The sequence below is a fragment of the Podarcis melisellensis genome, assembly GCF_964234715.1.
Source record: "Podarcis melisellensis genome assembly, chromosome: 10".
Taxonomy (NCBI): domain Eukaryota; kingdom Metazoa; phylum Chordata; class Lepidosauria; order Squamata; family Lacertidae; genus Podarcis; species Podarcis melisellensis.
This window is the reverse complement of record NC_138542.1, coordinates 70,379,964-70,407,874: the sequence shown is the minus strand read 5'-3', so window position 1 is coordinate 70,407,874 and position 27,911 is coordinate 70,379,964. Positions and strand designations below refer to the sequence as shown.

The following is a 27,911-nucleotide window of genomic DNA, read 5'->3' as shown; positions in this document are numbered from 1 at the left end:
TCAATCCTAGACCCCCCCAACCTATTTGAGAGCAAACTAGGAGCCTTGCCCCCAAGTCTAACCAGGGCCCTGTGCATGCCATCTACAGAACCCCGTGGGGCAAAAGGGGAGGGCGACTGAGAGGTGAAATCAGACCACAGCACGGAACTCGTTTCCAGAAGTTGGCTTTACTTGGCAGTACAGAAGTCATCTAGAGCCTTCCCCACCAGACAGAAGCAGCCCCACAGGCTCCATCAAATCAATACTGCAGCGCAGTTTGGTCCACTTGAGAAGCCAGACGTGGTACAGAAGAGGAGAGGGAGGGGGGGGGGAAGAAAAATACTTGCACAAACACAGACACAACCTTGCCTGCTTTGGAGTTTCATTCTTGCACCAAGTTTTCTTTTTATTAGTTTTATCGCCTTGAAAACACAAAAAGCCTTGCGGCACAGTTGTGTCCCGACAGATGTAAACGTTTTGAGAAGCTTTTAAGGAGAGGGTCGGAGGTGGGAAGAGAGGGGCTGGAAGGGAGGAGGAGGAGGAGCACACCGGGTGAAAATCCTGCCACGTGGCTGCAGTTGCTGTGGGCTTTGGCCATAATGCAGCTTTGCGATGAAGTTTGAGACTGGATGGGATGAGTCTCCTGGGCAGAGAGGGGAGCATGGCAGAAAGACGAGGAAATGGTCAGCAGGGCACCACTTGCTTTCAATGGAGCACAGATCAAAAAGAAAAGGGGGGGAGAGGGGAGGGGGCTACAAAGGGGTCAGGAGAAAGTGAGGCGGGTGTTAGGGGTTTGGGCTTGTGCACCCCACAATCTAGGTCAGCAAGGGAACTTTTAGCATCTGCTCATCCTTTAGTCAAGTTAGCAACAGTTAAAAAGTCAAGGGCGTCAGTATCTGCCAATTTTGACACAGCAACCTCGTTTAAAGAATAATTAACACATGATTATATCCAAAGAGGGGAGGAGCGTTTTCACCAGTGCAGGACTCTTTTTTTCTTTTTCTTTTTTTCAATCTCAGGAGATATGATTACAAAAAGCAGGCTTTTACAATATTGAACTTCGTACGGTGCTCGCTTAAGTCCCTCTGTGTATACGTAACACACACCCCCAACACCAGCCAATTTAGATCTCTAAGTTAAGACTTAAAAAAGCACCGTTACTGCTGGTCCTCCTCTCCGTAGATATCGTTCTTCTTCCGCTTCATCTCTTCGAAGTCGAACTCTGATCCCATCATCCTCTTGTAAATGTCTTTGATGTCATCACACGTCGTCTCAAAGTGGGTGGTGGCGTCGTAGGTGCGAGAAATAAAGATCTAGAAGAAGAAAAAGCAGGGGGGTTACTGCCAAAGCTTTCCCCTTCCATCCCACCCACCAGGGTGTGTGGTCTTTTGCTTCCCAATTCATACAAACCTGGCTCTCTCTGCCCAGGTCAGTTGGTGCAAACAGGTCGCAGACGCTAACAAACCTAAGGGAGATGAGAAAAGAAAAATCACTTTTAATGGCGATTCTGGAAAAAACTTAAGTATGTTTCTAAAGGGCTGGTCCCAGAGAGGTTGGAGCAAACTTATTTTCTCCTTCTCTGGAAGCTAGGACCAGAACCAATGGCTCCAAGTTACAAGAAAGGAGATTCTAACTAAAGACCAGAAAGAGCTTTGATGGTAAGAGCTGTTCGACAGTGAAATGGACTCCCTCATACATACAGAACCCCTCCACAAGTGGCCTCAAAACAAGCAGTTCCTAGAATAAAAAGGTAAAGGGACCCGACCATTAGGTCCAGTCGCAGACGACTCTGGGGTTGCGGCGCTCATCTCGCTTTATTGGCCAAGGGAGCCGACGTACAGCTTCCGGGTCATGTGGCCAGCATGACTAAGCCGCTTCTAGTGAACCAGAGCAGCGCACGGAAACGCCGTTTACCTTCCTGCCAGAGTGGTACCTATTTATCTACTTGCACTTTGATGTGCTTTTGAACTGCTAGGTTGGCAGGAGCTGGAACCGAGCAATGGGAGCTCACCCTCTCACAGGGATTCGAACCACCGACCTTCTGATCGGCAAGTCCTAGGCTCTGTGGTTTAACCCACGGGGCCACCCGCATCCCACAGTTCCTAGAATACATATTCTCAAATAACCCATAATGCATGGCAGGTGTGGGGTGGCTTTCCTCTGCTGAGGGACCCCTTTTCTGGAGCTCAATAGGCCCTGTGCCTCCAAGTGAAGATGGCGAGTTTGGAGCAGGGGAACTTACTTCTGCTCAATAGGCTCAAGGAGCTCCAAGGCAGGCTTGATCTCCTTCTCCGGGTCGTTCGTCTCCACGGTAGTGCTCACAATGGCGATGTACTTCCCTTGCGCTGCCACGTTGTGCGCGGACGAGATCATGCAGACATAGATGTCTAAGAGAGACAAAAGGGGCAGGAGTCAGGGGACCCAGTTTCTGGCTTGAGCTCCTTTGCCATCACAACATGCGGCTGAATTAAGACTTGCAGCAGAAACACAACAGAATGCTGCAGCCCAGGCTCTGTAGAGTGTGCCCAGCCCACCAGAACAGGAAGTCATCCCAGAAGTATCTGTTAGGAGAGCTCTATGAGTTGGCAAGAGCACTGATGCAGCCGGAAGGATCCAGACTCAAGCATGTAAAGAGCTCTGCTTGGACCCTCAAATCTAGACCGAGGTGTTAAGTATTAGGGATTTTATCCAGTAATAAGTCAGTCTCATTCAGTAGCACCGAGAGATCTATTAAAACTCTTCCATTCCAGCTGGTCATTACAAGAACTCCCTAACTAAGCAACAGTTTGCTTTTCCTCCAAATCTCACTTTTTTTTGTCACAAACAGGAAGTCTAAACTGTCTTATTGCTGACATTTGCAAGCAGCCCTGGAAGCCTTTTTTCAACCGAAGATTGTGTCAGAAATGCTTCACATAAACACAAAATATAGATAATATAGATAACATGAGCATTCTCTGAAACAATACAGGAAAGAAAAAAGAACTTGGAAAAAGAGTCTGCCCAATGAAGAGGCAGAATCCTGAGAAACATGTTAACAAGAAGCCGAACCACTGCTCCTACTCCAGCAATTTCTACAAAATCCAATTATCCCGAAAACAGCTTCAAAAGGATAATGATACAAAGCTTTGCTCCTCTACAGAATTACCGTATTTTTTTGCTCCATGAGACACACCTGACCATAAGACGCACCTAGTTTTTAGAGGGGGAATGCAAGGAAAAAAATATTATTTAAAGGGAGCGCAGAGCAGAGCCTGTATGCATCCCAGGCTCTGCTCAGCGCTCCCTTTCATGAGCCGCGTCACTGACGGGCTGCCCTTCTCCTTCCTCGGGGAAAAGCCCCCAAGAGCCGCACACATGCTCCGCGCAGCTCTTTAAAGGGAGGGCGGCTCTTGGGGGCTTTTCCGGGAGGTGGGGGAAGGGACTGAGGGGCCAAGCCTGAAGCTAGAACAGCAAGAGGGATCGCTGCGCAGTGATCCCTCTTGCTGTTCTGGCTTCTGGGACAGCTGCGCAGCCTGCATTCGCTCCATAAGACGCACGCACATTTCCCCTTACTTTTCAGGAGGGAAAAAGTGAGTCTTATAGAGTGAAAAATACGGTAGGTATGTCTGGGCTATCTTGGTCAATGAAAATGGCTGCAGTCTTCCAGGAAATGTCTAATCCCAGAAGGAATCTGCTGGTTTATGCCACCTGTCAATCTCACCTGACTTAGTAGTAGTCTACTAATTAAGAAGAGAACTATCAACACACCACTCATTTTTTAGCAGTTCCTACTGGGGTTTGTCTTGGGTCACTCGTTCTTGACACGACAATCAACAAGAGAGGCTGCAGGAGCCGTATGCCTCAAGCGAACCGACCTCATCTTCCAAGCTTACCCGATTTCCTGTTAACCTGGTTCTGGGGAATGATTATCTGGCACGAGTTGGCATCGTTGGTGTTCTTGATTGGGTGGCTCAAGATACAGATGACCCGGATGACTTTGCCAGCCTTTTTCACTCTCTCCGGGACATAGCTGGGGTCGCAGATGAGCTGCTTGCAGCGGGCAATCTGCAGGGGAGGAGGCACCGGTTTAGGGGGGCTTTCGTTTTCAAACGGACTGGATGTCAAGGTTCATCAAGAGGAACACTACAAGAGTGGCTTAGCCAGCGCCTGTCCGATACAGCTGCCACACCCCATGTGAACCAGGCAGAAGGCCTTCTCGGTAGTGGTACCCGCCCTGTAGAACGCCCTCCCATCAGAGGTCAAGGAAAGAAACAACTATCTGACTTTTAGAAGACATCTGAAGGCAGCCCTGTTTAGGGAAGTTTCTAATGTTTGATGTTTTACACTGTTTTTAGTCTTCTGCTGGGAGCCGCCCAGAGTGGCTGGGGAAACCCAGCCAGATGGGCAGGGTATAAATGATAAAATTATTATTATTAGTCATCTTCCACTCCCCTGAAGGGGTCAAAGTTTGCTCCAATTCTGCTCTGCTGGGAAGGGCAGTGAAGGGTCAAGGGACACAACCAGTCTCCTCCTGGGCCCTGCTGCTTCTAAATCTGCGCGCAGGAAAGCTACTTTTTAGTAAGCAGAGTGAAAAAGGATGAAGAAATGCTTCAGCAAGGACAAGGAGTGCCTTGGATAGTATTTCTCCCCATCCTTTGCCCACACCGAGACTCTAACCAGGGGTAGGCAACCTAAGGCCCGGTGGCTGGATCCGGCCCAATTGCCTTCTCAATCTGGCCCACGGACAGTCCGGGAATCAGCGTGTTTTTACATGAGTAGAATGTGTGCTTTTATTAAAAATGCATCTCTGGGTTATTTGTGGGGCCTGCCTGGTGTTTTCACATGAGTAGAATGTGTGCTTTTATTAAAAATGCATCTCTGGGTTATTTGTGGGGCCTGCCTGGTGTTTTCACATGAGTAGAATGTGTGCTTTTATTAAAAATGCATCTCTGGGTTATTTGTGGGGCATAGGAATTCGTTCTTTTTTCCCTTCGAAATATAGTCCGGCCCCCCACAAGGTCTGAGGGACGGTGGACCGTCCCCCTGCTGAAAAAGGTTGCTGACCTCTGCAACACCCACCTGCCACAGCAGTTGACAGGCATTGACATTCCATAGTCAACCCTCCCTCACCACCCAACTGAACATGTCCTAGGGCCTTTTCAATGCTGTGTGTGTGTGTGTGTGTGTGTGTGTGTGTGTGTGTGTGTTCGTGCGCACGTATGCTTGTGCTTTCTATCAATAGTTATGCCCTCAGCAGTCTCAAACCAGAGCAGCCTTTTTCTCAGCTTTGGGTCCCTGGATGTTCTTGGAACTACAATTCCAGTCATCCCTGACCACAGGCCCTGCTGGCTAGGAAACAATGGAAGTTAGAGTCCAACCACATTTAGGGACCCATGGTCAAGGAAGGCTGCCCTAAAGACTCAACTTAGCTGGGAATGCTGCAACAAGATTACTCAGAGGGAAGCACTAGCAGGGCAATACATCAACACCAGCATCTATAGATGCCAACAAGCACCTTCCCCAACTTGGTGTGGGGAGAAAGGAGAAGAGGAACACAAAGGATAACCCCAAATTTTTATCAGTTATGCTTCATGATGTTCACAGATGACGTTTCATAAAGTTGCAGGGAAGCAGCCGTGTTAATCTGTTGCACAGAGAGCCCAGGGTATCCTTCTGCAGAACAAAGAACCCTGTGGAAGCTTGAATTCCCATGGCATAGGTTTCTGTGGGGCACAGCCCACTTGTCCAAGCTGCTATTAAGAAGGGGGAGGCAGGGGCATCCAGAGAAGTGAGACCTGAATGACTCCATTTGTGTTAATTCCGCCACCAGTTTGGCCAAGGGTGATAACTGCATTCAAGAACAAACTCAACCGGGACCTGCAGATCTATCACCTTGGGCCTTTCAGCCCTGTTTTCACATCCCAGCAGAGGAGCCAGCAAATGGCAAGTAAGTTTTGAGCGGAAGAGAAAAACAAAGTCGCATTACTGTACCTCCCCTTCTGATTTCACTCCAACCACTTTGCCGTTTTCTATGACGATCTCTTCAATCGGTTTGTTCAGCATGTAGGTGCCTCCATAGATAGCGCTTAACCTGCCAAGGAAGTGACACAGCTCAGTGTGGTGCCGGTGATGCCAGAGTTGCGGGTTCGAACCCTGTATGGAACAGCTGCCTATTCCTGCATTGCAGGGGGTTAAATTAGAATTCAGCCTTTCTCAAGCTGCGGGTCCCCAAATGTTGTTGAACTACAACTCCCATCACCCCTAGCTAGCAAGGCCAGAGCTCAGAGATGTTGGGAGTTGTAGTCCAACAACATCTGGGCACCCACAGGTTGAGAAACACTGGATTAGATGATCCTCAGGGTCCCTTCCAAGCCTGCAATTCTATGATTCTATGCCCAGCTGGTCAAGTGAACTGAACACAAGTTCAGGCAGCTGAGACCCACAGCCCTGCCAACAGCTGGGGGGGCTATGGAAGGAGCATGCAGCCCCCTAGACAGCATCTTAAAAAGCAGAGACATCACCTTGCCAACAAAGGTCCCCCCCTAAAGAAGGCTGTTTGCTGAAGAATGGATGCTTTTGAATTCTGGTGCTGGAGGAGACTCTTGAGAGTCCCATGGACTGCAAGAAGATCAAACCTCTCCATGCTTAAGGAAATCAGCCCTGAGTGCTCACTGGAAGGACAGACCCTGAAGCTGAGGCTCCAAGACTTTGGCCACCTCATGAGAAGAGAAGACTCCCTGGACAAGACCCTGATGTTGGGAAAGATGGAGGGCACAAGGAGAAGGGGACGACAGAGGACGAGATGGTTGGACAGTGTTCTCGAAGAAACCAACATGAGTTTGACAGTGGAAGACAGAAGTGCCTGGCATGCTCTGGTCCAGGGGGTCACGAAGAGGCGGACACGACTAAACGACTAAACAACAACAAAAGCGTATCCAAAGTATGGAAAATTGTACTCAAAAGGCAGTGGAGAAGCTCTTTCCTAGATTGGCTTATTGACTCTGTGATAAGTTTGGAAGCCCCGTGTTTGCCAGGAAAAGGAAATTGGGGAACAATGCCTTTACTCTCAGGCAGGGGTGTAGCTAGCTGCTCCAGCACCCAGAGCTGTGGGGGCGCTGTATGGGGGCGGTGTGGTGATCGATGCACAGGGGCAGGGCGCTGAGTTGCCCACAGAGTCCACCTGGCGGACGCAAACCCCACGCTGCCGTTTCGGGCAGCGCGGGGCCCCAAGCCACCACATCACTCCCAAGAGAGATGCGTGACTCAGGCATGCTGCAGGTCAGGCCCCACGCTAAGTGCCGACCCCCCCTCAAAGATGACACCCCCCCTTCCTACGCCCCTGCTTGCAGGCAGCTCTGCTGGGAGGGTATTATACCATGCCTTGGTCTTTAGAAATAAAGGGCCGGGGTTGCACCCCAGTTTGTCTATGCCCAAAGTGGCTGTACTGAGGACTATCAGCAACTCATTCCCTTTCTCTCCATTTTCACCGTGCAGGTGGGCTGTGTGCTCCAGCCACACGACTCATTGAGAAGGCTGCCCCCCCAAGCCTCTTATGGATCCGGCACTTGGCTTTGCACACAGGTCCCACGCAGCCCAGCCACTCGCTGAGGAGGCCCATGGTAAAGGCAGCAGCCGCCCATTGATTTCCCAAGGGAAAATCCTCCCAGAGGCAGACAATTCCTTTGCCAGCCGGATGTTGATTCCATAGAAAAATTAAGAGGGGCCTGGAAGCAGAAAGGAAGGGAGCCCCAAAGCCTACGAGTGCAGAGAACGGATAGGCAATTCAGTAGAGCCACTTGCCGAAAAGGAAAAAGGAAAGAAAGGTTCGCTCACCTTGCAAATCCTTGGGGCAGCTCTCCCAGGCCATAAAGGGGATACAGGTAGGGGCTTTTGCCATATCTAGCCAGAGACTCGCTGTACAGCTTAATCCTGTTGATTGTTTCTTGGCAGGGTTGGTCTAGGTAGCTGAGGGGAAGAGGAGAGTTTATATAATGAGGATCAGCTTTTCAGACACCTGGCTTGATCACTGCCTTTGTGCGTTTCTCTGCGCTTCTATGTCTAAACATCTAAAGAGGTTTAGTGACGAGAGTCTTAATGGTTTTGGTCTACCGTTATTTTAACCTTTCAAAAGTCTTAAGCTATTGTTAAGTTTTCTTAATAACCACTTTGGTTTATGGTTTTCTGTGAACTGCTTGAGGATTTTCACAGTCAAATATTATAAATTTTGTGACATAAAATGAATGAATCGGTTCCACTCTTCCTTTAGATGTTTCTCCAACTCAAGCTTCAGTTACGCACTGCGCTAGAACACAAAAGCCTCTCTTAAATCTTAGCACACAAGATGTTTCTCATGAGCACTTTTTAAAAATTACACATTTCTATACCACTAGATTGGGTGGGGGGAGAGAGAAACCTTGTAAAGTGCAGATCAGAAGAATATAGAATTGGGTCACGTGACAGTGCAAATTTGTGTAAATAAAAATGTTTGAAGCCGGCACCCAAACAGAGAAAAGAAACCTGCCTCATTAATTCCACAATATAAGCCCTACCACGCTAAATGGTCCCTTTCTTGTGGCCAAACAGCTGTTCATGCTTCCCCAGATCTCAAAAAGAGGCAGGAATGCATGGAGAAAGACAGTCCTTCAGGTACTTTTTTTGCTTTACATTACTACTACTATTACAAATTAAATTTGTATACTGCGGTTCACATCGTAGTAAAATATACATAATAAAGCAAAAATAAACCAATGACCGCGTCACCCCAAAACACATTTAAAAGACCATAGAATGTTAACCAGCCAAAGGCTTGAAGCAAGACCTTAAATCTGGTCCAGTAACAAAGTACAGTGAGATTAACTGGAAGTCAGTTTTAAATTTCTTTTCTATAAATTTTATAATTGTTTTCAATACCAGGCGTATATATGATGCTAATTATATTCTTATGTCTTATAGTGTGGTGGTTTGTTTGATTTTTCTGTTATTTGTTTGTTTGTTTGATTTTTTACTTGTATGTATGTCTGTTTTTCATAAATGTATTCATTTTAAATTAATAAAGATATATTTAAAAAAACAATTTGGTCCAGTAGCGTACAGACAAACGGGGCAGATTCTTCAGTAGTAATGTCCCAGGTTGTCAACAACCAGCTCCTATCAACAGCCAGACGGCAATATCTTACAGCAGCTGCAACATCTGGATGAGCCGTAGGGGCAGCCCCACATAAAGCACATTGCAACAGTCCAGTTGCGCCATTGTGGCTGAGCTGTCTCAATCCTGTAGCAGTAATCACAGCTGCTGAACTGGCCAAAGTGGCTTCAAGACATGGAGGCCGCTTGAGCCGCAAGCAATGGAACAAGAAGCACCCTCGCACTACTGCACACCTGTCTCTTCAGGAAGAGTGAAACCCCACCCAGAACAGGCATATCTCTCTCTCTCTTTCTGCCACTTACTCATCAGTTCTGTACAGTGCAAGGGCATGGCCTGTGAAATCTATGACATCCTGGCCCAGGTCAAACTTCTTGTACACATCACGCATCGTGTTCTTCTTGGGATCAACACCTTCGAAAGTGCGGGCATCGTTCTCATCAAAGTTGGCAACATACACCAAGAATTTCCGGAAACGCCTTTTTTCAAACAAGCCCATCAGACCTACAAAACAAGGAGACAGGTCAGAAAACAGAACCTTGTCCGAAGGTTGGGCTGCAAACTTCTTCTGGATCCACAAGAGGGGGGTTTCAGCACCAACCTGGGATAAGTTACTGGACTTGCATTTCAGCAGCAACACTGCTACAGTTTAGGTAAGCATCGAAACTGAGGCACTGTCAGGCCTTCTCCAGTTTGGTTTCCCCAACTACATCTCCTCAGAAGACACCCAGCTAAATTTAGCACATGGTTTTCTCCCTTGCCCACCAGCAAACATGCAGAAATTTAAGAGCGGCTATCTGCAAATATACTGAATCTGCACCCCTTTTTTGGCCATTACAGTCTGTTCTCACAAAACTGCCAGGCCTGATCTGGGAATGTATGTCAGTGTGTTTTCAGACCAGGAGCGTTGCTCTGCTATTGGCAAGTTCCAGAGCAGCGATTCCTTCTACCAGGGCAAAAATAAACCTCATTTGAAGGCGGGCTGATTTACCTCACAAATCTGAGCATGTGGCCGTAAACCAAGTGAAACCATTAGCGTTCCTAGTTTAGTAGTCTATACCGATGAGGAAAAGTGGCCCAAGAGCCGAGGCAGTACTCCTTCCTAGCTCTGCTACTAGAGAGCCTTCAAGTTACTAATTGCCAGGGACTGGACTTGGGGCTTTATGCAAACAAAGGCAAGTGATTTACCACCAATTCTTAGGCCCCAAGCCTCAGAATTACCGTATTTTTTGCTCTATAAGACTCACTTTTTCCTTCCTAAAAAGTAAGGGGAAATATGTGTGCGTCTTATGGGGCGAATGCAGGCTGCGCAGCTATCTCAGAAGCCAGAACAGCGAGAGGGAGCACTGCGCAGCGATCCCTCTTGTTGTTCTGGTTTCTGAGATTCAGAATATTTTTTTTCTTGTTTTCCTCCTCCAAAAACTACGTGCGTCTTGTGGTCTGGTGCGTCTTATAGAGCGAAAAATACGGTATTTGAAGGTGTGAACAGGCATGTAATAGGAGTGACCCATGGTCACAGTACTGAGACAAGTGCTGTTAGACTGCAAAAAGCTTTTTGAAATTTATTATGGAACCATTAATATGCAAGATAGTGATTGTTCTAGCATAGATATTTCATTATAAGCCTCACTATAAGCCAAGTTTATGAATGGCATTAAGGAGTGCAGATTGGGCCCTCTGACTAATAATTGCTGGGAAAGTGAATGAGAACCAGACCTTTGAACTCATCCCTGTTTTCTATGTTGTAAGAAGTGAAAAGAGTATTATTCTTAAACATGGCACGCTAGAAATACTTCAGCTAGGCTGCATAGACAAAGTTCTCATATATTCAGTTGGTATATTCTTATGGTACAGAAGCATATAAATATTTTTTATAAATAAATAAGAATCTGTCACACAGATCCATCCATTTAAGGTGAAGCTGTACCAGTGAATTCAAGCACTGCAAATTCAGTTTAGTGCTTAGAAGTTAAAAAACCAGACTCGGTCTTTTGTACTAATTTGTTCTACACTTTTGAACAAAGCTCCGGTGCATATCCCTCAAAAATTTCTGAGGAGCGCAAGAAGTTTGAGCGCAATAATTTTGGACTCCGGATCTTAGAACTCTGGTGGGGAAAGCCAGAAGAGTACTGTGAAAGCTCCATCTCCTTACTGGATGCCAGGGCTTCTGCCTCAGTTGAAGGGACTTTGTAAATCTTTCCTCCCTTGTAGACGAAGCTTCCTTCAATCACTTTGAAGTCCAGGTAACGAGTGACTTCTGTGTACAGCAACATCTTGACCAGCTGGCCTGAAACCAAAGCAAGTTTAATGAATACGAGTCAGCTGGAAGAAGATACATTGAAAGACCCTGGATGACCAGTCAAACCATGTATTCAAACCATGTATACAGCAAGTCGGGAGGAGGGGCGGACGAGAGCCATGGCTCTCGTCCGCCCCTCCTCCTGCCTCGCTGTAAAGCAAGCAGAGCAACAGCCGCTTACATGGCTCCTGTCCCGGCGTCTCCTCTTCTTGCTCCAGTTCCTGTGTCACCTCATTTGATTCAGAATAATTTTTCTTCTTCTTTTCCTCCTCTAAAAACTAGGTGTGTCTTATGGAGCGAAAAATATGGTATATGGTTGTTGGCACTGCTTACAAAACTACATGTGCTAGAGTTGCACAGGATTCTGGCATTTCAGCTACAGTACACTTGACAGTTATAGGACTAAGAGAACCGAAGGTTCTTTTTTGTAAAAACAAAACCCAGCCCTGCAGATTAAGTGATTAAGCCCTGGACTTGGCTTAATTCAGAGATGGGGGACCAGTAGCCCCCCAAATCATTATTCCTGACCTTTAGCTTCCTGGCTCATTCTGATAGGAGGTGGAGTCCAAAAACAGCTGGAGAGCCACAGCTGTTTCCTGCTCCTGCTTTAAATGAACAGTCATGGCCAGCTAGAAAAATTTAAAGCCCTATGTGGCCAAGGACCCACGTACCTGCGGGACTGCCTCTCCTGGCATACCCCACGGAGGACCTTAAGGTCCACAAATGACAACATTTTGGAGGTCCCAGGTCGCAAGGTGGTTAGATTGGTCTCAACCAGGGCCAGGGCCTTTTCAGTACTGGCCCCGACTTGGTGGAACGCTCTGTCCTAAGAGACTAGGGCCCTGCAGGACTTGACATCTTTCCACAGAGCCTGCAAGGCAGAGCTGTTCCTCCTGGCCTTTGGTTTGGACTCCGTCTGACCCTTATGTTTTACTTCCCTTATGGTCATGATCTACGGGCTACTTCTAAAATGAAGCTGCATTTTAAATTGCATTTTAACCTGTATTTTAAATTGGCCCCCCATTACGATTTTACTGTAATTTTACTGGTGTTAGCTGCCCTGAGCCTGGCTCTGGCCGGCGAGGGTGGGGTATACCGTATTTTTCACTCTATCAGACGCACCAGACCACAAGACGCACCTAGTTTTTGGAGGAGAAAACAAGGGAAAAAATATTCTGAATCTCAGAAGCCAGAACAGCAAGAGGGATTGCTGTGCAGTGAAAGCAGCGATCCCTCTTGCTGTTCTGGCTTCTGGGATAGCTGCGCAGCCTGCATTCGCTCCATAAGACGCACACACATTTCCCCTTACTTTTTAGGAGGGAAAAAGTGAGTCTTATAGAGCAAAAAATACGGTAAATAATTTTTATTATTATTTTTATTTGGGCTGCAGGCCACCTAGCAACCAAGGTGGTTGCAGTGCACTCAGGGCCAGGTTGGTCTCCACAGCAGCTAGGAGCCTAACTAGGCTTGTAATGGAGAAGTGACAGGCTTAGGTTCATTACTGGAGGTGAAGGCTATCTGTGTTTTCGGCCAGGACCAGACTTCTCTGAGGATGAATGACACAGTGAGGCACTCTGCCTGCGGCAGCCCACACAAATAAGCAACTCTGTACCCCTTTGGAAAAGGCCATAAGGTGGTGGCTCTGATTATATAAGGATATATGCTGCCCATTCTAACACAGACGCTATGCAAATATGCAAGCTATGGCAGTGGATCCCTAGGACAACCAACTTGGAAATAGGGGTGGGCAATAGCTGGTCTTCAATATCGCAATATATTGCCAGCTAAACATCGCAATATATTGATATATCACAATGTCTGAAATAAGGGTGGAACGGTGTACAGTTGAACAGTAATGCTGAGCAATATATGGTTGCCAACATCATGTTATATCACCAGCTAAACATTGCAATATATCAATATATCACGATATCTGAAATAAGGATGGAGCTATGTAGACACACTGGTTGGCTTCACGGTTATTTCTGTGTCATTTTTGCTGGTGCCTGCTTTTGTGATTCGCTGCAAGGGAGGGAGAGCTGAGCTGGCTGAGTTAACAGGGGCTGCAGAAATCAAAAGAAGCATTGGCTGGCTTCATGGTTTTTCCCACTTTGTGATTTTTGTAAAGCACACATACACGCACACTGATTTGTGATATATTGCCAAGTCAAAAATCATGAAACCAGTAACACGATATGGACTTCAAACTGGTTTGGGACAATATACTGATATATCACCCAGCCCTACTTGGAAGTAGTGCCTATAAGTTAACTGGGTCCCAGTACTGTCTGAAAAGGGATAAACCTAAAGCGAGGCACTAATATCTAACTCTGGGGAGGGGTGCTGGAAGACTGGCCTGCAGAGGAGAGCAACCTACTCAGGTATTTGCGGCATTAAAATAAAGGGAAGAAACCTGACGTTTTAGAGAAGGCCACCGTGGAAGATGCCAGCCACTCACCATTTGCCATAAGGAACTTGGGGATCAGGTCCACATTCCAGTCTCTTCCTCGGCCCATGGACTCCGGTGGAGTTCCCGGCAGGCTAAACCTTTTGTACAGCTTTGAAGACAAGACGTTGTGTGGTTAGGACTGTGGTTATGCCTGCAGGAAGGTCTGTCAACTGAGAAAGTCAACTGAGGGCTTAAGAGCATGCAGAGGGTCCCCAGGCAAAGACCTCTAGCTCAGCTGAGTCCACCCAATTGTCCTACATATCAGCTCTCCATCCCTAGTCCCAGATGTCATCCTGGGAATCTTGGGGGCACTCCTGGGTGCATTGCTGCTGTAGGAGTACGTACCTTTTACCAGCTTCATCTGCATACCAGCTACAATTGGATCGGGACCACTTGGCCCCTGCAGCACATGCATAGGTAACCTCGAGACTGTGCTCTACATAACTTGGGACCAGAAGTTCCAGCTGGTGCTGAATGCATCAGCTTGACTGCTGATGGGGCAGGCAGCTGACAGGATGGGGCACCTCTGAGAAAATCTGCACTGGCTACCCAGGCACCACCAGGCTAGCTTTGAGGTTCTTGTATTAATATACAAAGCCCTGAACAACCTGGGTCAGGACACCTTAAGGATTGCTCCATCACCAAGACCACCCAGAGGACCACTGGGAAGTCATCCATGTTTCAGAAGCACAACAGGCTTCACACTGGCTCCCAGTACGTTTCCGAGCACAATTCAAAGTGTTGGTGCTGACCATTAAAGCCCTAAACAACCCTGGTCAAGTATACGTGAAGGAGCATCTCGACCCCCATCGTTCTACCCGGACACTGAGGTCCAACTCTGAGGCCCTTCTGGCAGTTCCCTCACTGCAAGAAGCCAAGTTACAGGGAACCAGGCAGAGGGCCTTCTCAGTAGTGGCGACCGCCCTGTGGAACGCCCTCTCACCAGATGTCAAAGAGAAAAACAACTACCAGACTTTTAGAAGACATCTGAAGGCAGCCCTATTTAGGGAAGCTTTTAATGTTTAATAGACTATTGTATTTTAATATTCTGTTGGAAGCCACCCAGAGTGGCTGGGGAAACCCAGCCAGATGGGTGGGGTATAAATAAATTATTATTATTATTATTATTATTATTATTATTATTATTATTATTATTCACCTAGAAGTCAGGTATTATGATTCACCTAGGAGCCAGCTACCCATCCCAAGCTGTGGGAGTCCCTTTCAGCAGAGCTTCAACAGATGTCCTCACTGCCTGAACACCTTTTTATGCTAAGGGGCCAATTCATTTATTGAAATATCCTTTGATGTGTCAGCCGTTTGTGTGATTATTCTTTGTTGTTTCTATGACATTTCATATTCTGTTGTATGGCTTGGTATTTTATATGAGTGGGGTGGTTTATTGTCACAAATAAATCTAGGGAAGGACATGGCTTAGCCTTAGAGCCCTTCAATATGATGAAAATAAACATTCTGCAAATGAAAGCTGCTGAAAGGACAAGATGAGAAACCTATGCAACTTTCATATTTATGCAAGTTAGCGCCAGAATTTGGATTTGACAGGCTCCTTGCTGCTCTGCCTATACGGGGGTCCAGTGCTTGGCAGTACCAAGCCAGGAGCGGCTGGTATGACAGCCCTCCGGTTTAGAAGCTTTGTCCACCCAACCCCTGAGCCTTTCAAATTAGAGAAAAGCCTATCAGATGATCTGCAGACTAATGCAACCAGAAGCCATTTTATGCCAATTAAGCCAGATTTGCTCAGAGGAAAATCTGCCTATTTAGGATACCGAAGGCAAAAACGAACTTTTTCAGCAGCCTTGCTGCAGAATTACAGACACAGATTGAGAATAAATCCATTGCAGCAACTGTTACTGAGTGAGCGGATCAGGGCTTGCAAAATGCCATGCACAGAGCACCACGAGGGCCCACCAATTAGTTGATCGTTGCCGCTTCCAAAGCACTGTGAGTCTAGGGCTTTGCAGGTGCTGCCAATCAACTGATCAGTGGTGCCTGCAAACTCTCATTGGTCCCCCAGCTGTACCATTACCTGCCCTGCCCCTGATGTCATCAGATGTAGAGCAGGTGGGCGTGGCCTGACCAGAACAGCCTCACAGGGAAAGAGTGTAAGTTCTGGTGGGCCCAGTTAGTTCTGCAGGCTGCAGAACTGCCCTGTTCTAGGACACATTCCACACCGCTGCCACCCCCTTCAATTCCCTCCTCAACCATGACAAGGTTCGATACATGAAGCTGAAATAACACATGCCTTTCTAATTTACGCCATCTCTCCCCCACAACTCTCTGTTGTCTCCTGCACTGATTTATAGCCTGCAAGCCCCCTAGGTCCTCTTGAACTCTGCAGAGCCCTGCGCAATGATGGAGGTCTATTACTTGTGAAGGATGCTCTCTCTTCACAAGGATGAAGCACCAGGCAAAAAGGTCTGCAAGTGGACCAAATTTATATGAATCCCCCAACTCCCTAGCCATGCCTCAGTTGCAATCTGTGTTTTAAATCGGGGTGGATAGCCTGTGTTTCTTCTGACTCCCGCTTGCCTCAGCTAGTAGGGTCTGGGATGAAGAAGTGTAGTCCCAACAATGTCTGGAGGAATCCAGGCTCCCTACCCGTTTTACCTGGTAAGCTTGGTGGGGCAGGGACAGAATAAAGCAGCACCATGCACATGAATGCTGCTTTAGTTTTGTCTAATTTCGGCAGAGAAATTAAGCAGAATCTGAGTATTCACAACATAAAGCTGTCTGGGGATACTCACATCTTCCAGGGGTGTAATAGATGCACTTTCACCTCCATAGTAAGCATTGCGGTCCATGTGAAGAACCTTCTTCCCATTCACCGACATGATGCCAGACAGAATGCATTCCTGTGCAAGAGAGAAACAAGCGGCAACATTAAACCAAGGAAGCCCTCGGGTTTTGCTCTTTTGTTCACGATCTACCAGAGCTTCCGATGGAGGTGGTGGTGATGGGAGAATCACTAAGTGAATCTAAGCAGGTGGCGGTTGGAAGAGGCAACTTGTCCAATTACTGCAACAGAAAATGTGGACGTAAGAACAGAAGACTAGCACTGGAAGCAACTGGGGGAAATTGCCAGCTGTTATTTATTAACTAATGTCTTGAAGCAAACCTGTATCAAGGTGGTATCCTGTCAGCAGGTTTCTCCTCTATAAACTGGCACACAAAGCAATCTGAAAGCCTGAAAGCTCTGCACTCCCGGATATGCAAACAAAAAACCGACTGGTGCATTAAAGCCACAATGCTGGGGAAATTTGCAGAAGAGCACAGAATATGTTTACTTGGGCAGGTCCTTTTCAACGCTGACTTCCGTGCTGCAAGTGAAAGCTACTGCCAACCGGTTAAGGCGTGACAACTATACCATCCGTCTGCTAAGCTGGGAGAACAGCTTTTGCTTTACAGTCGACACTTGAGTGGTAGACTGCACTGTTTTGGACGAACATTTCCACCAAGGAAAGCCAGACCTGCTCAAATATTCCAAAACATATTTCAATAGCTTGACACATCAGCCTGCCAACGCTGCACAGTTACCCAGCCCAAAGCAAGGGAGGGTTCCAGAGGCGTGGCTCTGTGGGCAGGCGAGGAGAAATCGGCCACATGCCCAGTCACTTCCACTTCCTTTAGCAACCGACATCTTGCAAGTTTAGCTCGGGCTTTTCCCTGCCTCCACACGGAACCTAAAGCAGGAAGGCTGGTGGTCATGCTTGGGGAGAAAAGCAGAAAAAGTGCAAAGCCAGATTTGAACGTGCTGCTGCAAGGCAGTCCCCACATGACTTCTCTGCTAATACTCCAACAGCACCCAGATAATGAGCAAGAATGTGCTGTCAGGAGCCAAAAGAGAATGCAGAGAAATGGGAGGGCTATACGTCTCTATTGCCAGCCACGTCTGCCTGGAACCACTCTTCCCTTTGTCTTGAGAAGGGACCGCCCCCTCTGAATTTACACCCTTAATTATAGTGTATGTTCTGGGTGTTCAATGTAAGCTGCTTTGGGAGGCAACTTGACTGAAAAGCTGTGTACCTGAAGCCCAGTGTCTTCAAGTTTCTTTGAAAGTATCTGCAACACGAGTAGGACAGGTCCTCTCAATTAATTCTAAGCCTCTGCACAGAGCCCTGCCCTGAAGCTACTACTTTTATTGCCACCCAAAGAATTTTAAGCCTTTGAGAAATTTGGATCCATTATCCCCACTTCACCACCAACAGATTTTCTAGAGGGCACAGCAAGGGTTAAACATGGCAGAGTCAGTCAGTGCTGTTAGCTAGCATTAGGCAAGCAAGATTCTGCCTACACGTTCTTGGTTGGTTCAGTGCCCGGTCTCAAACTTGAAAATCTAGATTTACTCCAGGGTAAGATGCCCCAAAGGCAACTGCTGCCGTTTAACCTATTGCAGTGCCTCGATTTTTTCCACAAGAGTCCATTTCTCCTACTTGGTTCAGGGCAGCTATAATATGTAGAGATACTATTCCTGGTGGTACTAAAACAGGCTTCCCCAACCTGCAGCCCTCCAGATGTTTCGGCCTACAACTCCCATGATCCCTAGCTAACAGGACCAGTGGTCAGGGATGATGGGAATTGTAGTCCAAAACATCTGGAGGGCCGAAGGTTGGGGATGCCTGTGCTAAGAGAAGCAAAATGGCTTCAGCAGCTCCATTACTAGACTAAGTACTTTGCAAGTTGCTTTTGGCTCACAGCAAAAGCTACTTCAAACAGGCTAACATGTTTTCAGTTAAAAAGTGGAGCTAGGCTTGTCATTAGGACTGATCCTAGCGCAGTCTACATTCTAACTTTACAGCACATGCTACAGGTTAGATATTTCAATGCTTGCTTATATTCGTGAAGGTGTAAAGATATTCCAGTGCCTTCCACAATCACGAGCAAACACCCACAGAGCTTGGCCCTAAGAACAGAGTAATATTAGGATAGCAACAAAATTCACAGGAAGAAGCTGCTGGAGGAAAATTCAACAGACAAACAAAATCACTGAGCAAGACACGATAGCAGCTCTCTTGTGAAAGAAGTCAGAGTTCCTGTTCTATTTGTTCGCCAACAGCATCGTGGCTAGTGGGTTTTACAGGTAAAGATGGATGGATATAAGTTTTAGATAGAGCTTCCTTTACACCAAGGGCATGAGATAAAACGGTTGTTGAGGTTAGCCGCCCAAGCAGGAAGTTTCCAGGCAAGGGGGCTGCTTGTATGACAAAGATCCGCGGAAGAAACAATGGGACTTGTACATTCCTCAACCCAAAGCCACAGCACTGGATTAATGTTACTACTGGGAGAGGGATTAAAGCTGCAATCCTAATCCTATTTCCCTAGATGTAGGCCCCACTGAGTTCAACAACACTTGCCTCCCACTAGACGTTGTTAGGATTGCACAGTTGACTCCCAATTGGTGGTCCACGGACCCCACTCAGCGGGTCTGTGGCATCATTCACATAACAGAAACTACACAAGAGGTATCAACATTTTCAAAAGGAGGGGGTCCATGGTTTGGCTTTTGAAAAGGAGGGGCTTCACAGTACTTAGCTACTTGGGATCCGCAGCTGTAGATTATTAGCTAACCTGTGGGCCTCCAGGTATTGTTGAACTACAACTCCCATCAGCCATGCTGATAGAAGTTAGCCCCCCACCCCATTATACACAGTTGCATTGGGATCCCTTCTCACAAACAAGGAAAAGTAGTTGGTTTTCTGCGAATTCAGCTAAGGAGCAACAGTCAGGACAGGATCCTGCCATATGCTTCTATCGACTTATCTATAAGTTCTAGCAAAATAGGAAATCACTTTAACAACCTACTATACAACCAAGTGCAGAGGGGGAGCAAAATGTAAACTACTAACATTTATATTTTGAACACATCTTGTATCTGACAAGCTGTGGGATCAACAGCACGTACACTGCTAATCCCATTTAAAAATTATCTGCAAGCCCACATCACAGTTTAAGTTCTGACCGGATTTCTTCCTTTGTAGCTGACAGGGCCAGTTATATGAGGTTCTCAGATCTTTAGCAAATACTCCAAATGCCACAAGTTCCCCATAAAGGAGAAACACAACATAGTTGGGAAGAGGGAAACATATAGACAGTCCAGTGAATACTACACACACGGTTGCATCATGTTGTAGCTACAATTACAGTCATACCTCTTGTTACGTTTGCTTCTGGTTAAATCTTTTCAGGTTTCGTCTTGAGGTGACCCAGAAGAACCGGAAAGGGTTACTTCCAGGTTTCGCCGCTCGTGCATGCGCAGACGCTCAAAATGACGTCACACGCACGCACAGAAGCAGTGAATTGTGACCTGCGCACGCGCGGGTTGCATTCTGCTCATGTTGTGAGCAGGGCTCCAGAACGGATCCCGTTCGCAACCAGAGGTACCACTGTACACTGTGCAATCTTTGACATATGCCAGCGTCACAGGTAGGACTTGAGTGGAAATGTGGGCACCACAATACCAGCCGTCATGGAGCTGCTGGCATTCAACAACAACAAAAACTCCAAGACCATCTGCATGACGTGGTCACATGGCACTATACTGCCAGGTGAAATAATGACCGCTTTTGGTGCAAAACTGTTGCAGCAGCAGTTGCAGTTTTTACTATAAGCATAGGGTTCCCTCACAGATCAGCCAGGATGGGAGCTTGAAGGCTATATAGACATTTTGCCCAGAATCAAGATAAGCACTGTAGCTATTTGTTGTAGCTCTGTATTTTGTAGAGTGATTTCTAAGTTTGCATCAGGGACTTCTAGTCGAGAGTTTATATGCTTAAATGGGCTTTCAGCTTTTTGATCGCCACAGTGTGTGTGACAATGCTGAGATCTCCAAAGTTGAGAAGAAGGCTGGGGGACTGTTTGACTGTTGTGGACCTGGGGTACCCCAGTCATGCAGGGCCAAAACGGCAACCTCACCAGGAACAGTGAGTAGAAAGGGAGGCACACATGGACACGCTAGAATGTTCTGCCTCCTTTGGCTACACAGCGGCCCATGCCTGCGGCAAAGAGACAGGAACCTGGCAAGCTCAAATCGTGTGGATCTCTGTACTTCACACACAACTGTTTATGTAAGCTGGCTCTCTTCTTCCTGTTGGAGACAGATGTGTTGGCTACAAAACTCATTCCCTGACCAACAATGTGTTTATAAGGTTTATTATGTTTCACTGGGCTGCCGGTCTAGCTGCAATGACGTCCTCCACTTCCAAGTGTAATGCCACCAAACCAATGAACCTGCAAGTCAGTAATCTGTACTACTGCGTATCTTTTATGCAAGAATGCTACTGCTGAAGTCTCTCTATCCATCAAATGTAGCAAGTGTTGTTTGAAGGACACTGTGGTCAGATTCTTGCTATGGAAGTGGCAATAAGCTTCCTGAGGCACAACAAGCATTCCAGCCTAGATCTGCAGCCCATGATCAAACATCATGATTTCAGTCCTGAAGACCACAACAAAGCATGATGCCTAGAGATGTAGAACTTAAGTAACCTTTGTGTTGCCTTAGGGAGGTTTGAATACTCACGACGGCCTCTCTTGCCAGTGTGGCTGAAATCCCACTCTTATTTTCTTCAGTTGTTTTCAAGGTAAGCCGTTATAAAAACTAGTGAGAACTCTAAGCAGCACTGTGAACTAGCAACACTACATAGAGACGTGCAGTTTTTAAAACTGGTAATCGTCGCCCTAAGCAGCAGCACTGCTCCTGGGGTGTAGCAAGAACATGAAGACACATCAAAAGTTTGAGGCTCAAATCAAATACAGAACTGGTGAGCGAATGAAGGTCAAATTGCCAAGGAGGAACTACGCACAGATTGCAGAACAGTATTGCACCATTCCCAAGGTTTGCAGTTGAGGCTTACAGCCCAGTTGCACCCCCCCCCCATTTCCTCTTAAGGAAGCTGCACAGAGTTCAGGCTTGTTCCCAGTTGTGGTGACAGTTTCACCCCTTTGAAATATTTCCTACTTCAGATATTTGAAATTTGACTGCTGATGGACTTTAATCTAGATTCAAGTTTCAGATCTGCAAGGAACTAACTGGGTAGGCCTGGCAAATTATCTACCCCCTCCCTCCCATTCCTGTTCAACCACTCTTAAGAACTAAAAGTCATATATAAATGTTTTAAACGCAACAAAGAACAGGCTCAGGGGCAAGAAAGATTTAAGAGTTTTTTGCACTTTCATAAAAGGCTTTAAATGAGGTGCAAGGAATAGGGTTATGTTACTGCACAATCTGATTCCTTGGCTCATTTGAAATACTGTATGCTGTAGTAGAACTAAGCTTTGCTAATGCAAAAACTTCTTAGTTAAGATTGACTGGTTCAGTTCTTTATAAAGATGCCCAGTTTACAGACAAAGCCAACAAAATAGGGTATTTCAAAGCCTGAAGAGTGTTGGCTGAAAGCTCCAATGTGTGTACCTGTTTTCAGTTCCAAGATAAGGAGTTTCAGAGTTGACTGACAGCCCAGATTTCAGAAATGCAAGCTTAATTATGCAGAACAACTAATTATTTCAAGTGTATATATCCTGTTTAAACACAAGGCCTTTTTAATTATAATAACTGAAGTAAAGTGTCATGTACTTTACTTAGCGGCAATTTTTGGTCAAGGAAAGCCGTTTTGTCTAAAGTTTTCATACCCAGCAAAATCCTCAAGTCTTTCAAAGTCAAGCTCTGCTAGATAAGGGACAATGAGGTTACAGCAATTAAATATTGTAAATAGATGAGGGAATGCAAGGGTTCTACCTGCTAGAATTATGCTGAAACATTTTCATTTGTCTCATTCAGCATTTCCTTAGAAAACAGAGGAAACCACAAGCAAGCTATGTCCCAAGAGGTCAAAATTCAGTCCAACATGCATGAGAAAGGGCTTTCCTGCCACATACATAGACAGAAGCTCATAGTGCAGCTTGAACAGCAGCCTCTGAGCTTTCTCCATGTGTTGTTCACTTGTTTCTGGACGGCAGGCTGGTACTAATGCACATGGCAAAATGAATGCCACTGGGTAACTAACCTGAGCCCAAGCAGACTCCATTTATTACCCACGCCCTTCTTTCGGCAGTCTGCAATCATGACACACAGCTGGTAACCACAGAAGCACTAAAAGACTGGAAACACACACAGCTCTTAGCAGAATTACACCCAGGGGCCTTCAAAGTCAGGGAGGAATGCAAAGCATGTTTCACAGCCAAAACGCAAAAATCTCTTGTTCTATCCCTCCGAACGAGCAAAGCTTTGGAAAACAAAAGCAGGAAAAAGCTGGCTTCAACAATCACAGGAAGCAGGCGTTCATTCAGAGCCATATTTATTTCTCCCCTGAACAGAACAATGCCTTCTCTCATCTTATGTCTTGCCATCCATCATTTGTTCAGAACTGATATCTACTACAAGAGCTGAAATTGGTAAGCCCTCAGCGGAAAAGGGCGAGAAAAGCCATTTTATTAAAAGAACACACACAGGGTTGTTGAAAGATCAGGTGACTGGTCTACACTGTGACTGCCACCATTTAGATACGAGGCTGCCACCATTTAGATACGATGCCCTATACAGCAACTTTCAGGCAGATCTCCTTGCAGGCAGCTCTCCATTTCAGACCATAAAAGGCTACAAAAAGTCATCTTCTCAAAACTCACCCACCTGCAAATTATGGTGGAGCAGTAGCAGGGTTGTTTTAAATTCCAGCTAAAATCCAGCTTCCCAGAACCCACATTAACCCACCAGTGACAATTAGAAAATTGGTTTGCTGCAAAACAATAGAGGCTAAGGCCTCCTATACCACGTCAAATTCATACTCCTGCATCAAGCCACCTCAAACATGGAAGACATCATTATTGCCAAATTAAAGCAAACATGCTTTTTTGGGGGAGGTGCTGACCATCGATTCCCTTTCACAGAAAGGGTGTCCAAGCGAGATGGTGTCAATTTGAGATTGTAATCCCCAAAGGCAATGACAATTTAAATGGGTAGCAGTAATCAGCAAGGCAAGAATCAATATTTGAGAAGCAGGATTTATTCCTCCCTCAAATTTAAACAAGCTCCTCCTCTTGTCATATTAGCTGATGTAAATAGTTCAGTTTGCAGCAAGAGCTCAGTTTATGACAAGCACCAAGTGAATAAGGATTAAGATGTTACCTGGCTATTTGGAAGGAAGGCCCTTCTTTCAAAGAGACTAGCCACAGGAAAGAGTGAAGCCAAGTCGCTGGGCTGGGCAGGGGAGATCAAGGACACCACTGAAAGTGAAGTTTCGGGGGGATACTAGACAGTAGGAAAGGAGGACAGGGCTATAGCTCAATGGCAGAACCTCTGCTTAGAATGCAGAAGGTCCCAGATTCAACCCCAGGTATCCCCAGACAGAGCTGTGAGAGACCTCTGCCTCAAACCCTGGAGAGCATTATGCTAGATGGACCTGACAGGGCAAAGAGGAAAGCACCATAAAAGCAAACTAGTGGATGAAGAAGCTAACAATCCGGTAAGGGTCAGGAGACAGATGTGATCTGGGAAGAAGAGAGAAGCTACAACCATTCCGAATGGGAAAAGGAATCAAGGCATGTAAGAAAGGCTAGGCTGGGGAAAACATAACAGAGCCAGGCCTAAAGGAAAAAGTCAAACAAAAACTAGAGGAGATGACATATGACTCAGACAGGAAGGTAGGGCTGTAAAGCAAGAGCCAATGGCTAAATTCTTGGACATGTGAGATCAGGGTTTGAAATACATGTTCAAATCTCTACATAGTCATGAATCAAACCAGGTAGTCTTGGGTCATTCAAAAAAATATGTAACCCACTTTTATCCTACATAAGTAGCGCAAAGTGGCCTATCAGTTCCTCTCAGGGTGGCTGAGTAGGATTTAAGGCAGGCTTCCTCAATCTCGGCCCTCCAGATGTTTTTGGCCTACAACTCCCATGATCCCTAGCTAGCAGGACCAGTGGTCAGGGATGCAGGGAATTGTAGTCTCAAAACATCTGGAGGGCCGAGGTTGAGGAAGCCTGATTTAAGGTCATGTATGCTGCCCTGAAGGAAAAGCAGATGCCTATTATGAAAATGGAACAGAGATGTAAAGAAATGTTAAAAGAAAAGGACAAATCAACATGGTTAGAAGACGTGGTGAGTACTGTGAAACCACAGAGATGTGCGTCAAGTATGGAATTAAAACAGTGGTATCCAAGGGGATGACCTTGATCTTTCTGGAGCAGTAACAAAGAGGATTTGGTATGAAGAGAACAGAGGCAAAGAGGGGGCCATGAGAGAGAAGGAGTAAAAAGGAGGATGAAAAGAGAATAGCAGTGCCATGACTGAGAGAATTAAGTAGTAAGACAGGGGTAAGAAAGAAAAGCATGTGTAATAAAGGGAAATAATTAACATGACACTTAGAGGCAGTCAATAATAATAATAAAACAAAGCCCAAAGGCTAAAAGAAAATGGTGGAGGGATGAAACAAAGGAAAGAGACAAGGGCAAGAAATTAAAAATGCCACTTGGAGGGCAAGAGGGCGCCAAGTAAGAATGTGACAAAATATAATCAGTGTCCTGAAGAAGGGGTCATGGGATAGGTGAGTGGGAAGGGAGACATGTGCAAGGCAAGTGGGAGGTGACAGGGAGGGGGCTGAAATGAGAGATTTCATTTCAGGGAAGCACTGCTAGCAAAGATGCCAAAGAACTGGCAAGAGCAATATGGGGTGGCGAATCAGAGGGGTAGTGGAGTGACACTTGCAGAACATGGCGCTGCTGACAAATAAAGGGGATGCCACTACTACTAAGACTGATAGGGGAAGAATGCCAGGTACAATGGCTAGGCGCTCTTCGCTGAATAAAGATGCACGGCAGGTGTGCTCACATAGTTAACTTACGGTATTCACTGCCACAAAATGGGATAGCAGGCTTGTTGGTTTTTGAATGTCTGATGTAGATTTATTTCAATTTCGTTGTTCAGTATGGGACAATGACGAAAAAAAGATTACCGTATCGTATGTGGTTTATAGTCATCACCTTAAATGGCATTAGGCATTAAGGCCTATCAACAGCTACAGATCATGTGGAGCTTCCATGCTCAGAGGCAGTAGGTTTCTGCTGAAAGAAACGCCAGGAAAAGATTGTTGCACCCAGATCCTGCTTGCAGGCTTCCCAAGATGCATCTGGTTGGCTGTAGTGAGAAACAGGATGCTAGACTAGATGGGCCTTTAGTTGAAGAGCAATGCTTCATGGGTGGCTACAACCAAGGATGGCTATGGCAAAAACCAAGGGTGCCTGGTGCCCATGGGGGAATGGCAGAGCGAAAGGGAGGGAGGCCAACAGTAGGTGGAGCCAGAGATAATGAAGAGGCGGAGCCTAGTGATTCTGGTTTGGTCCCTTCTGTTCCCTGTTGAGTTCTACAAAGGCAACACTGAGACTAAAGAGGAGGAAGCTAACAGTCAGTGAGTGGGCTGGATGCCAGTAAGACAACGAGCAGGAAGGGGCTGGGTGTGGGCAGACTGAGGTCTGTGGGGCAGGCAGTGTCCCATTCGTGCTAATGGGCCAGCCCTTGGGGGGGGGGCTGGAGCAAAGGTAAGTGCCCCCAGAAGGGGAGAAGAGGGACATGCATGCAAAATGGGCAATGGGAGGATGGAAGCAGCACTGAGACGTGTGAGCTGAGTTATGATAGGACACAAAAAAAATCAATACACCCAGAGAAAAGGAGCCAGTGTGGAATTGTCAGGAGAGGAAAAAACGCATTAGGTTAAGGCAAAGGCAGCAGCGACCCCTAAGGAGAAACACGGGGAGGGGGGAAAGAAGAAAAAGGAAGAAGGGCACAACAGTCAAGGTGGGGAGATTGAAGCTCTGAACAAAGATGGCACAGATTCAGCGAGAGGCTTGTGGTTTTGCTTTTATAAAAAGAAAAATAAGGAGCAAAGCCTGAAATGGAGGGAGATGAACTGAGACAGGGCAACCGCTGGAGGCGACCCCCACCCCCAAAAAATAAACCGTCCCCAAAGATGGACAAGCGGCTCTTTCTCCCCCCACCGACCCAAAAAATGCAAATGTCAAACGACCCAGACAAGGCAGCCCTGTGCAGGGAAGCTTTTTTAAAGTGTAACGTTTTATTCTGTTTTGTTTTTTTTTAATATGTGCTGCAAGCCGCCCAGAGTGGCTGGGGCAACCCAGTCGGATGGGCGGGGTGGAAATAATAAAAGTATCGCGAGGAGAAAGAAGTTAAAAGGCGTGGAAGGAAATCGAGGGTGCGGGGGGGGGGGGAGAGAACCTTTGGATCCAGTGACATTTGGCGGGCCGTACCAAAAAATAAAAATCCTCAGGCATATTTCGTATGTAAAACCATTACATTATTATTATTATTAATTATTATGTTTTGGTATATTTTTTACGTGCTGTAAGCCACCCAGAGTGGCTGGGGGAACCCAGGCAGAAATAATAAAAATTATTACAGTACGATAATCTTTATTGTCATTGTCCCATACATACGAAATTGAAAAAAATCCACATCAGACATTCACAAACCCTGCTATCCCAGCCTGGTAAACCCCCTGGAAACTCTTGATACCCCATAACTGAATACAATATACTCCCATAAAGACCTTACAAAAATCAAAAAATCGCATTTGGATAGAAACTGTTTCTCAGGCGGCTAGTCCAAGTCTCCTATTGTTATTATTAATTATTATTATTATTTTGTTTTTTCCTGCTGGGTGTGGGGGGGGGGAGAGAAGGAGACACGTCACAGGGCGTCTGCGTGGGGAATATATATAAAATAAACGAGGGAGAAACCCGACCCAAAACCTGAGGCGAGTGGTGAGGAGGGAGGGGAGGCGGCGAGGAGGGCGGCCTGTGGAGGAGGCCTCTCCCCGGCCCCGCTCACCGTCAGGCCGGTGCCCAGCACGATCACGTCGTACTCCTCGTTCATGGCTGCGGCGAAGAGGAGGAGGCGGCTGCGGCTGGAGGTGCTGAGGAGGCAGAAGGAGGGCGTCGTCGTCGCGCCCGCGGAGGCCTCGGCTCCTCTCTCCCCGCGGAGGCGGCGCTGCTGCAGCAGGAGCGGCGGCGGCGGCAGCGGCAGCTGAGGGGCCTGAGGGCGG

General features: G+C 46.7%; 1 protein-coding gene across 1 annotated transcript; it reads right to left on the bottom strand.

Moving 5' to 3' along the window:
- Positions 1 to 148: 148 nt before the first annotated feature.
- On the bottom strand, positions 149 to 27,911 carry GDI2 (GDP dissociation inhibitor 2). The gene is made up of 11 exons (XM_081927356.1): positions 27,698 to 27,911; positions 16,614 to 16,721; positions 13,858 to 13,957; positions 11,253 to 11,387; positions 9,406 to 9,604; positions 7,792 to 7,923; positions 5,950 to 6,049; positions 3,852 to 4,023; positions 2,222 to 2,366; positions 1,390 to 1,444; positions 149 to 1,292 (listed from the first exon to the last, which is right to left on the bottom strand). The coding sequence occupies exons 1-11, from the start codon at positions 27,740 to 27,742 to the stop codon at positions 1,137 to 1,139; spliced, it is 1,347 nt and encodes a 448-aa protein (XP_081783482.1). The 5' UTR covers positions 27,743 to 27,911; the 3' UTR covers positions 149 to 1,136.

Bases quoted from the DNA above. Each gene is read 5' to 3' on its own strand.
- GDI2 (XM_081927356.1), bottom strand. From the start codon at position 27,742: ATGAACGAGGAGTACGACGTGATCGTGCTGGGCACCGGCCTGACG. The intron at 16,722-27,697 runs GTGAGCGGGGCC...TCTCTTGCACAG, and splicing joins TGCTGGGCACCGGCCTGACG to GAATGCATTCTGTCTGGCAT. The intron at 13,958-16,613 runs GTGAGTATCCCC...TTGTCTTCAAAG, and splicing joins CTATTACACCCCTGGAAGAT to CTGTACAAAAGGTTTAGCCT.